Source organism: Oryctolagus cuniculus, chromosome X, assembly GCF_051225735.1.
Source record: "Oryctolagus cuniculus isolate XC-2025 breed Fujian yellow rabbit chromosome X, ASM5122573v1, whole genome shotgun sequence".
NCBI classification, from domain to species: domain Eukaryota; kingdom Metazoa; phylum Chordata; class Mammalia; order Lagomorpha; family Leporidae; genus Oryctolagus; species Oryctolagus cuniculus.
In genome coordinates this window covers 73509232-73521421 of record NC_142888.1, presented here as the reverse complement: position 1 = coordinate 73521421, position 12190 = coordinate 73509232, and the positions used below count along the sequence as shown (strand labels likewise).

Below are 12190 nucleotides of genomic sequence, written 5' to 3'. Positions count from 1 at the left end.
ACTTCTAATAAACTCTTCAGGCTGTAAAACTGAATTTACCTAACAGAATCATTGCATGAGCTGATGAAATTTTGTATTAACACATTTTTATGTCCCTAAGTTTGAGTTTAGAATCATGATAGATGCTAAAAATTAAGTATGCATATGTTCTAATTTTCCCTCAGTTTTCCATTTGCAAGACAGAAACAATGACTTCACACAAGGATTCACAATACTGTAAGCAATACGTCTCTTTCAACCATGGCCAATATGAGGAAAAGAATGTTTCCATTCTGCCCTATTGGGTAGCTCTGAGTATGTGCTGTTAGCAGGGAGTTGGGGAGATACCAAGAGATGATAACTACCAAGCATGATGGGTTGGCTGATCTAGGGCAGTGACTTGGAAGCTGGGCACACTTTAGTGAGCAAGCCATTGCCAAATAAATATTGTCAGCTGCCAGAGGTTAAGTCTTTCAGCTTGCTTTCCATTAGGAGTTCTCCCTACAATCAAATATTGGACTCCCAAGTATGGAGACAAGACCTGATCTCAGTGCTGGGAGTGAGACATGTAGCTGGGGACCACTGCTGTGCTATGGTATTTTTGAAATCCTAATGGAATCTGAGATGATTGCTGCTATGGTTTGGATGTGGTTTGAGTGTATCTCCCAAGTATTTACGTACTGGAAACTTGGTCTATAGTTTGGTAATATAAGAGGTGGTGGAACCTTTAAGAGGCAGAGTCTAGTGGGAGGATACTGGGGGCACTGCCCTCAGAAGGATTACGTAGTTCTCTTGGGTCCCTGGTTGCCCTCATGAGAGCAAGTAGTTGTAACACCAAGATCAGCACTTTCCCGTGTGCCGATGTCTCACCACGTGATTGCTCCTTCTTGCATGCCCTATCACAGTTATGATGCTATCTGCCGTAATAGGATGCAGTTGGAGCAGCCTTGCAAAAGCCAATGCCATTCTGTTTGAATTTTGGTCTAAATAAACCTCTTTTCTTTATAAAGTATCCAGCCTCAGGTATTTCATTACAGTAATAAAAATAGACTAATATAGTTGCCATATATTCAAGAGCATAAATTGGCTTTCAAACTTCCCTTTTTAACAGAGTGTCTTTAAAATGCCAGCAGCTGCGCCCTGTATGGGCTGGTTTTCAAAAATTCCCAAATGTGCAAATTGTAGATAGACCTACACAGCAGATATGGGCCAAAATCTACATTTGTACCCAGCAGTGTTTACATAGGTCACCTGTACAATGGTAACGTATGCCACCACAAGGTACAGTGGTTATGATCAGTGAGCTGACTTCTCCAACAACAAAATCATTGATTTCCCTGTCTAAGCCCAAGGACTATGCATTACCAAAACAGCAAGCAGTTTTCAACATCTTCATCCAGTGAGGGCCTACTGTGTGTCACATGCCAGAAAACAACCCTGAGAAGAAATGATAGCTACATCCCATGAAGAAATCATTGCTTCTGGATTGTATATTTAGTTGCCTATCATGCACACAGGCAGCCCATCTGGGCTAAGCTTCATAAGCTTTAAAAATACATCGGATAATGATAACCTTGTTCTCTTGCTTGCTGCTTGGAAAGAAAATGTTTCTTCTCTTCAAACTCCCAACAGCTGCCTTTTGCTTGGGCTAGCACTTAGTAGTGCTAAAAATGTGCCCAAATATTTGGTCTTGAAAATCATTTTAAAAGATTTATTTATTTTTCAGTTATCTGAAAGGCAGAGTGCCATAGAGAGACAGAGAAAGAGAGAGATCTATCATCTGCTGGTTCACTTCCCAAATGGCCACAGCAGCCAAGGCTTGGCTAGGCCAAAGGCAGGAGCTAGGAATTCCAACTGGGTCTCCCACATGGGTGGGTGGCAGAGTCCCAAGTATTTGGGCCATCATCCACTGCTTCCCAGGCACATTAGCAGGAAGCTGGGTCAGAAGCAGAGCACCTGGGACTTGAACCAGCACTCTGATGTGGGATGTTGGCATTGCAAGTGGTGGCTGAACTGCCTGTGCCACAACACTGGCCCCTTAAATCCTCTTGAGAGCACAGAAAAGGCATTTCCTTATCTCCACCCTTATCAAGGTACACTATGTTACCACCTTCTTTTGTAGGTATCTATCCAGCTCACATCCAAAACAGCAGGACAGTTACTTTGATATCTGGTTCTGCCTCGGGTGAGAGGCCTTTCATTCATTTATTCATTCATTCATTTATTAAGTATTTTGGAGTGCCTAATCCCTGTCTCGGAGACCCAGTACTAAACCACTGCAACACAGATGATGAAGACCCAAGCCCTGCTCTAGGGGATCCATGACCAGACTCAGCAATTGCCTATCCTCAGTGGAGTCAGGCCTCCAGCCAGCCACAAAAAGGTTCCCATCTCTCTCTGTCATTCTAGATCACCTTCTTTTTTAAAAAAAAAATCATAATTAATCTATTTGAAAGGCAGAGAGAGATACACAGAGAGAGAGAGAGAGAGAGAGAGAGATCTTCCATCTGCTGATTCACTCCCCAAATGGCCACAATGGCCAGGGCTGGGCCAGGCTGAAACCAGGAGCTAGGAGAGGAGCTTCTTCCAGGTATCCTATGTGGGTGCAAGAGCCCAAGTGCTTGGGCCATCTTCTACTGCTTTCCCAGGCACATTAGCCAGGAGCTGGATCGGAAATGGAGCAGCCGGGACTCAAACCAATGCCATATAGGATGCAGGCACTGCAGGCACTGTAGGATTGGTCTACTACACCACAGCACCAGCCCCTAGAACAAGACTTCTGCACCATACATTACTAGAGAAAACTCAGCCAAAAAGTTGGAGAACAATGCAATCAACCATAAATTCAGTTCTGTCTTTAAACTCAATGCCTCACTTTCTGTCTTACAGCTCTTCATTTTTATTATGCATATATGTCAGTTAAGCTTATCATTGCTTAAGGACTTTTTATGTCATTTCTGTTATTCCACTCATGATCACATATCACCCATAGATGGCACCACAATTTAGGCAATGGATACACATCTGTGTAAGTTTTGCAAAAGAGAACTTCTATAAATTGAATCGTACGTTGTTGTGATGTGTTTTGCTTCTATCCCCCCCCCCCACACACCCATTTACTCCTCAAATTACAAATCCATCTGCTTGTTAAGTCTCGATTATTATCTACAATAAAACTTCAGTTGAATCTGTCAGATCTTTATCTGTTCTGATTGCTTTTTCTAATTAAGCAGAAATACGTTTCCTACCTTTGTATGTAGAACCTGGTAACCATCTCCTTCAAAGAAGATTGCAGGTCCTCAGATAATCTTGACTTTCAGAGTTAGAGAAGACGTTAGAAAACTGAAAAGTAAATATTAATTGTGTCTAATGCTACTAGAAATTTGATAAGGGTGCCGGTGCTGCGGTGTTGTAGTTTAAACCTCCGCCTGCAGTGCCAGCACAGGCATCCCATATGGGCGGCGATTCAAGTCCCAGCTGCTCCACTTCTGATCCAGCTCCCTGCTAATGCACCTATGAAAGCAGTGGAGGATGGCCCAAGTCCTTGGGCCCCTGCACCTGCATGGGAGACCCAGAAGAAGCTCCTGGCTCCTGGTTTCAGAGTGGCACAGCCAATAGGATATCGCCATTTGGGGAGTAGGCCAGAGGATGGAAGTCCTCTCTCTCTGTCTCTCCCTCTCTCTGTCTGTAATTCTGCCTCTCAAATACATAAATAAAACTTTAAAAAGTGAAATGTTATATGAACTTCTTTTCTTGTGACTTGGTTCTTTTTCCTGTGGACTAAACACAGTAGAGAAATCTAGTTTAGTTATCAAGGTTTTACTGGATTACTTACCCTCTTCACTGGACTCCAGCACGTCCAGACTGCCAGAAACTTCATTTACTGATCCAGCCATAATCAGCTACTAAAATATAATACAGAGTGAAAAACAAAAGATCATTATTTGATATCCAGAACATAACACAATCATTCATTCACTCTATCCCTTATCCTTCAATTACATTTTTAAACCATTGAAGAAAAGACATACAAATGGAATTCCCATCAGGGAGAATTATTCTTCCTTAAAAGAGACATTGATGTGAAATGTCCAGAATAGGAAAATACATAGACACAGAGAATGTCTTGCTTGCATTATGTTGGCAGGAATGGGATTTTGGGAGGTGCTGCCGAGTTCCTGGTAAGTTCCTAGCTATCCCCTGCCATTGAGGAAAGCTTGCTAACATTGCGGAGATAAACTATCTCTGATCTTTGGAGATGCCCACGGAAAAGGAACCTATTGTCCAAAACATCAGGTCAGTGTAGACTAATATTGCCCTTGTCAGCAGTAGAAGAAAGGGAAGCAACCAACCACTACAGAGAAAAATGTGAAAGAAGAGATAACAAAGAGGGCATTGTGGCCACATCTGAACCCCTAAGCACTACTAGCACCCTTGAGTGTAGGCTGTCTGAAATTCCCTCCAGCATAGCGAATTCTAAAGCCCCCAAGGACACCAAAACCGGGAGCCACTCAAGCGGCACTTGTGCAACTGCCTTCTTGCCTAAACAAACCAGCCACTATAACAAAACACATCAAACTCCTCTTGATGTCAAATCCTTTTTGGTTACCGCTCATTTCTCTGCATCCCCGTAAAGCAAAACCCAAAAGAGTTATCTATACTTACTATCCTTATGCCCTCACTTCTGTCTCTTCATCTCTTTCCAGTCGCGGTGCCAAACTGCTTCCAAACCACTCCACTGGAACTGCTCTGGAACACCGAGGCGGCTGCATTTAACCTTCCTGCAGCATCTGACACAGCTGAACACTCCCTCTTTTTTGAGTCATTTTATCACTTCACTTGCAGAACACCATACTCCCCTAATTTTCCTCCTACCTCATTGGGTGTTCGTTCTCCGTGTCCTTTGCTGGATCTTTTCCTTGCCCTTGATTTTGAAATGCTGTAGCACAACAGGCTCTGTCCTTGGCCCTCCTCTTTAGCTACAATCATGTCACAGGCCAGTGCCATTAAATACAAATGTTAACGTGAGCACAATGGCAAACCACAGATATCATTTTAAGTTGTCTAGTAGCTACATTTCTAAAAAATAAAAACATGGGGCCGGTGCTGTGGCTGGGCGGGTTAAAGCCCTGGCCTGAAGCGCCAGCATCCTATATGGGCGCCGGTTCTAGTCCCGGCTGCTCCTGTTCCCATCCAGCTCTCTGCTATGGCCTGGGATAGCAGTGGAAGATGGCCCAAGTCCTTGGGCCCCTGCACCTGCGTGGGAGACCTGGAAGAAGCTCCTGGCTCCTGGCTTTGGATCGGCACAGCTCCGGACATTGCGGCCATCTGGGGAGTGAACCAGTGGATGGAAGACCTCTCTCTCTGTCTCTCTCTCTCCTCTCTCTAACACTGTCTTGCAAATAAATAAAAATAAATCTTTTAAAAAATAAAAAATAAAAACAAAATGGAGAAGTTACTTTTACTAATATATTTTATTCAATCCAATATAACCAAAATGCCATTTTTAATATGCAATCACTATACAATTACACTAATGAGGTTTTTTATTTTTAAAAAGATTTATGTATTTTGAAAGTCAGAGTTACAGAGAGGGAGAGACAGAGAGAGATCTTCTATCCACTCGTTTACTCCCCAGACAGCTGCAATGGCCATCTTTGGGCCAGGCAGGAGCCAAGAGCTTCATTTGTGTCTCCCATGTGGGTTCAGGGACCCAAGTACTTGGGCCATCTTCTGCTGCTTTTCCTAGGCCATTAGCAGAGAGCTAGATCAGAAGTGTAGCAGCCAGGACTCAAACTGGTGCCCATATGGGATGCCAGCGCTGCAGGCAGAAGCTTTATCCACTAGGCCACAATGCTAGCCCCTAACGATATGTTGTACATTATTTCTTCATACTAAGTGGCCACATCAGTTGGATCAGCTCCCCTTGCTTAAAGTCCCTCATTGGCTTACCTTCAAACTCAAAATAAAATCCCAGCCCCTTATCACAAGCGAGCCTTATATGATCTGGCCATACCTGCATGCCCCTCTGATCACCAGCCCTGCCTCCCTCCCACTTTGTCCCTCTGCTCCAGCCTCACTGGCCTTCGTAGGAATCCCCATTGCACCAAATCCCTTTCAACTGCAGGACCTTTGCCGTTCCTGGTCCCTCTGCCAGGAGGGCTCTCTCTGCACAGCAGAATCCTTTGCAGCATTCATGCATTCAGTGTGACTTCTCTCATTCCGGCAAAAGCACTCGCAGCCTCTCTCCATACACTGTATTACCATCTTCATAGCATGTGTTACTAGCTGAAATTATATTCTACATTATTCATGTGATTCCTGGTTTCTGCTCTGCCGCCACCACTAGAAAGTAACTTCCATGAAAGCAGGAGTCTTGCCTGTCTTGTTCATCACTGGACTTCCCAGCACCTGGAATGGCCCCTCAGATGGAGGAATCACAGGATTTACTCTTGGATTGGATGTGGCATGGGAGGTGGTAAATAGCAGACCTTCAATAAACAGTTGTTGAACAAACACAGAAGTTGGTAACAGAAGGGGAAGTAATTTAAGAGCCACTCTTGTCATCAGAAGCAGAAGTTGAGGTATGCCAGAAGAAGCCAAGGAAGACTTGTCCTGGAACAGGACACCCCCCCGCCCCCGCCCACCGACGCCGTGTTTCCCAGCTTCACACGGACCTGCCTTTCCTCTGAGCAAGGTGGCCCCAGCCCTGGTTTATTCATCTCTGCAGGACCAAGTTCTTGTGGGTTCCCCGGTCCTTGATGCATGAAGTCCGTTCCTAGGCATCTCAGCCATGTGAACCTATTCATTTGGCTAACCCTGGAATTTCACAAGGAAGCCTTCTCTTACTGCTTAGCTACCACCACCAACAGACTTCTTTCCTTTTACCCTCAGACTGAGCTTTTCAAACAGAGCTTTGCTTCCCAAGTATCTCCTTACGAAACAGGGATGGAAAACCATTTTTCTGCCAAGGCCATTGGGATATTTATAACATCATTAGCGGGCCGTAGAAAATTATTGACTTACAGATACTGATTTACTGAATTTTGAGTCCTTCCTGTGGTTGCGTTGACAGGTCCAGACCAAATAATTTCATGGGCCTTATACAGCCCATGGGCCAGATGTTCCCCACCCCTGTCATAGGGGCATCTCTGTATTTCTCTCATGTGTCTCATTATAGCTAATATCAATTTAAAATGGATTTGTTCCTTAATTATACTAGAACTCATTAATAGTGGCCTTGGAGCTGCCTCTTCTGGTCTATTATTTATCACAGTCAGCAAAAAATGCTATCACTTCCCTGGGCATCTGAAAAAATCTGGCAATTTTCTCTCCATAATACCAGAGTATGTGGTGGGCATCTTTTGCAGCAGTTAAGATGTTGCTTGGGACAACTACATCCCATATTACAGTGACCGAGTTCAAGTCCAGGCTCTACTTCTGATTGCAACTTCTTCCTAATGTACATCCCTGGGGGTAGCAGGGGACATGTGGTCTCAAGTACTTGGATCCCTAGCACCCACATAAGACAACCTGATTGAGCTCTTGGCTGCTGCCTTCAGCCTGGCCCAGCCCTGGCTGTTGCAGGCATTTGAGAAGTGAACCAATGGATGGAGGATCTATGTTCATCCCTCTTTCTTTCAAAAAAAAGTGAAAAAAAAACACACACAAAAAAAAACAAAGTGTCCTTGAGCCTCCCCTGATAAATACATTCAGCAACTTCCTGCTGCTGGTAAGATAAAAATCAAATTTTTAACAACTAACCCCTTTGCAATTTGGTGCTCTCTGCCCCCTCCAGTCTCCCAGCTGCCCACTCCCGCACTCTGGTCTCCCAGAAGCACCAGTCATTTCTGAAACACACGTTCTTTGTGCTCAGCACAGGATGTTCACTTGGTCTGGAACACCACCTCCCTAATCCCCAGGTCCTTGAAATCCTACACTTCAAGACTCAGCTCAAACACAAATAGCCGTGACCTACGCACTCAGCCCTTAACACACGCCTCTGTCATTGCTGATACCACCTGGAGGACAGGGACCACATTTTGACTATCTGTATATCACCTAGCATGATTGCAGCCACACCTAAGGTGTTCACCGCATTACAGACAGATGGACAGATAGATGTAGGAGTTGGTGGGGAGGGGTACTGCAGCTGCAAATAGAACTCAATGGAGACTGTTGGTGGGAATGGAAATTAGTGCAGCCACTGTGGAAAACAGAATGGAAATTTCTTTAAAAACTAGAAAGAGAACTACCATATGATTCAGCAATCCACTACTGGATATATACCCAAAAGATATGAACTCACTATATCAAAGAGATACCTGCTCCACCATGTTTATAGCAGCACTGTTCCCAATAGTCAAAATGTGGACTTGACCAAGGTGCCCATCATCACATCAGACGAATGGATAAAGAAAATGTGGTATATATGCACAATGGAATACCATTCAGCCATTAAAAGGATGAAATGCAGTCATTTGCAGCAAAATGGATGGAACAGGAGGGAGGTCATCATGTTAAGTGAAATTAGCCAGACACAGAAAGACAAATACTGCATGTTCTCCCTCATATGTGAAAGCTGAAATCAAAGAAGAAAACTCAATCTGAACACAGAATGTGGATTACTAGAGGCTGGGAGGAGTGGGAGGCATAAAAAGAGGTTGGATTTAAAACAATTAGGAAAACCTAAATGTGGTTCAATGTTGCTGTTGATTTCTCAACAATGTTGCAGTGGATTCGTTTCTGAGAGGAGTTGCATGGTGGGGGCAAGAGGTGCGGGGTCACCACACAGACCCCGGGAATCGGGTGAAAGCGGGCTTGAGGCCAGCAGCCCGCAGACTCGTTTATTTCAGTTGAAACTACATCTTATATAGCCAAGACCAGCCAATCTGGTCAAGGGGCGGTCTATGCCCCAACCAATCACAGCCTGTTGCCAGGCAGTTTCCAAAGCCATCCAATCACAGCCTGTTGCCAGGCAGTTTCAAATCCATCCAATCACAGCCTGTTGCCAGGCAGTTTCAAATCCATCCAATCACAGTCTGTTGCCAGGCAGTTTCCAAAGCCATCCAATCACAGCCTGTTGCCAGGCAGGCTCCGTTGCCAGGTGGGATTCAAAGCCATTCCTCAGTAACTGACGCTCGCTTGCCAGTGGCCACCTTGGCATGGCCTTCTCATTCCACCACAGTTCATTGTGACAAAGATACTAATATGAGATGTTAATAGGGCAAATAGGGTTAGGGATAAATGGAAACTCTTTGTATTACTACCTCACAATTTTTGTTGTGTGAATTTAAAACTATTCCAAAATAAAATGTCAAGAAAAGAAAGAAGCCAACAGGGAAAATGGTCCCCGCTTTTCAACTACGAGGACAATTTGAGACACACATTCAGTGAAGGAGCCCTCTGCGTGAAGTCCCATGAAGAAGCTGGTGAGCCAAGTCAAGGGAGAAGAAAGAGAAGCTTTTATCCAGTAAATGATGAGAGGCCTTCACAATCACCTCCAAGGAACACAGCACCATGTAATAATGGTCAGCAGGGAGTGTGGCCCATCACACAGATAAAGTTTCATTAGCGAGCGAAAATGCTTGCTTGCTTTTCTAGGCCACCCCAGATTTGAGACCCCAGAGCTGCCTTTTCCTTTTCAGATTGTCTTACTTGAGGGCTGAACAAAGGCCCTGGAGGGAAAAGAGAAAGAACAAGCGAAAATGGCCTGTATTCCTAGGTTGCTGAAATTTTTTAAACCACAGTCTGTGGTTCAAGGATTCAGAGAATTTTGCTTGACAGTTTTGCTGCCTTACCAGAATGGGGAATGCTAATGGGAAGCAGCTGGCCTCATGTTTTTTTTTTTTTTAAACCAATCTACTAGGATGCAATGATTTTCATTGAGTCTGTTATAGATAAAATTCTAAGACGGTCCCCCAAACTTGTACCTCTTAGTATGCACGCCCTATAAACACCCTCCCCTTAGGAGTGGGTGGGCTTATGCTCCCATGAGCAGATATGTGCACTCCCATGGGAACCTGGATAGAGGAGAAACCATCCTGATGGCCATTTATCGTGACTCTGAGAGCCCTGGATGCATGCCTGTCCAAAGCCGAAACTGCTTCATGATGTTGGTGATGCATTATTTGAAATGACATCTGAAGCAACAAAGCCAATCCTCCAAATGCCCATGGGCGACAGTAGTATTAGATACATCAGTGAGAGAGGATCACTTCTGTACATTCCAAACCCTCACCTGTGGGCATCTGACCACCTGGACTATTAAGTGGATGCCCGAACATGCTGAGGGGACTCCTGCCTCAGATCCCTGCTCTCCAGTATTTGCCACTCAAGCTGAAGAACAATGGCTGACTACCCTCTCCACTTCCTGCCACAGGGAAGCCTGTTGCAGGAATACCTCTGAGTAGCCTGATTGTCATCCAGGGAGCAGATCCTTGTCCTAAAGACTAGACACAGCCTCAGAAAAATAAGTTGTCTTAGCTGGATGATTGCTCAAAATTTCTCTGTAGATAATACATCCACAGTTAGGAGAGGAGAACAAGAGGAAAGATCCACTCCATCAGGGAGCAAATGCAATTTGTCCTCAACCCTCATCAGTCTGTAGTTGGGACATGCTCCTGTGCAAAAGAAAAATTAACAAGAGAAAAACAAGCCAGTATATTTGCCTGTGCAGTACACATCACATGGGAGAAATCTCAATGAAAAGTAACTCAAACAGTGGCTTAGAACTCTGGTTTATGTAGTACTCCAACAAAAAATAATAACGTTTCAAAGAAGTGATGACAAAGGAAAAGGACTTTGAGAGTCTCAATGGACAGCAGTTAGCAATTGTTCTCCGGGTGGGAGTCAGAGGTAGGATACTTTCTGCAAATTTATGTCCTGCTTTTAGGGAACTAGAGGGGGGTCAGAGAATACCCCTGCACCGGCTGATTCATAATTATCTTCAGATCAACAACCCTTCATGTTTGGGGAAGGCATATTCTGACCTCCCATGGTTCCCTCCTTTGAAACTTGATTTTCAGCACGTTTCCCCGTCTTAAAGTTGAATTGGCAACTATGGAGACATTGGGGCCACACGTTGCAAGCTAAGAGACTGATCAAGTTGGAGGGGTGGTGGGAACCAACACTGGTACAAACAGGAAAGAACAAATTTGAGTACAGTGTTCCATAGCTTAGGGAATGGTCTCAGTCCTGAGACTAGGTCCGCTCAGTTTGTTAAAACAGTTGCGAGCTTTTTCAGGTGGTGGTATGACTGGTGGGTTTCCATTAAAGTTAGGCCTCTATGAAGATACAAGCAAACAGGTATTGAATAAGAGGCATTTCTATGGAAGCAAACTAAATACAAAGCACAAAACAAAGATGCAGCTGTAACAGACACACTGGCTGCAGCTTCTCCTAGGTCTCCTCCACTCCCTCCTCCTCCTCCTCTCTTTTTGCTTCGTGCTACCCTTGCTTGCTCTAGCAATTTGGTTTAAAAGGTTAGCTTCCCCTGCAGCTCTGCCTTCCTGTCCTCCCCATTACACCCCCAGATAACTCAGTAGAGGCCTAAAACCCATCTCTTGCTACCCCCAACAAACATTTTAGATCCTGGAAGTTGGGGGAAATGCAAAGAACTTGGCCTAGAAGGTTCTTTCTGCCCTCTCTCTAGTGGCCTACAGTCTAGCTGACAGGGAGTCCAGTCTCCCCATCCACACAGCCTGTGACTAAAAGCTCTGTTCTTGCACAGTCAGGGGCAACTAATACTTACACAATCAATCCAGTGAATGAAATGGCTGAGTCCTCACTCTGTGCCAGGCAGCGTGTGGAAAATGATGTTATACACATTATCTCACTGAGTCTTCACAAGAACCCTAGGAAGTAGGCATTTTTTATTTTGCTTGGATTATTTTCACCTCCATGTCCCAGATGAGAAAACTGAGTCTGGTTGAAATTAGGTAATCTGTGCAAGGTGATGCACATTGTAGAAGAGTTAGCACTCAAACCCAGTTCTGGCTGATTTCGCAGCCCATGAGTTGACAACTAGCCGCTTCTCCCTCTGCACTTGGCAAAACCTGGTAAGTATGCAAGGCCTACGCACTTGCACCCTGAAGAATCTCCTGCACTGGCCCATTACAGGACCTGAAAAAAGGTCATTGTCCACCCTAATATCTTTGCAGATTTATGGATCATATTAACAGTGAATAGAATCCTGCCAGATACTGTTTGG

At 44.6% G+C, this 12190-nt stretch overlaps 1 protein-coding gene across 3 annotated transcripts in view; it reads right to left on the bottom strand.

Annotated features, from left to right (window-relative positions):
• The window catches only part of KIAA1210 (KIAA1210 ortholog), a 71895-nt gene that overhangs the window by 41495 nt on the left and 18210 nt on the right, over positions 1–12190 (bottom strand). For 2 of the 3 annotated variants that reach the window (XM_002720213.5, XM_089324137.1), the window contains exons 1-2: positions 4645–4784; positions 3815–3884 (exon numbers count right to left, since the gene is read on the bottom strand). In XM_002720213.5, coding sequence (XP_002720259.1) covers positions 3815–3875 — 61 coding nt within the window. In that variant the 5' untranslated portion in view covers positions 3876–3884; positions 4645–4784. Of the gene's footprint in view, positions 1–3814; positions 3885–4644; positions 4785–12190 lie in introns of those variants that run through there. The other variant, XM_008272926.5, reaches the window with a different exon arrangement.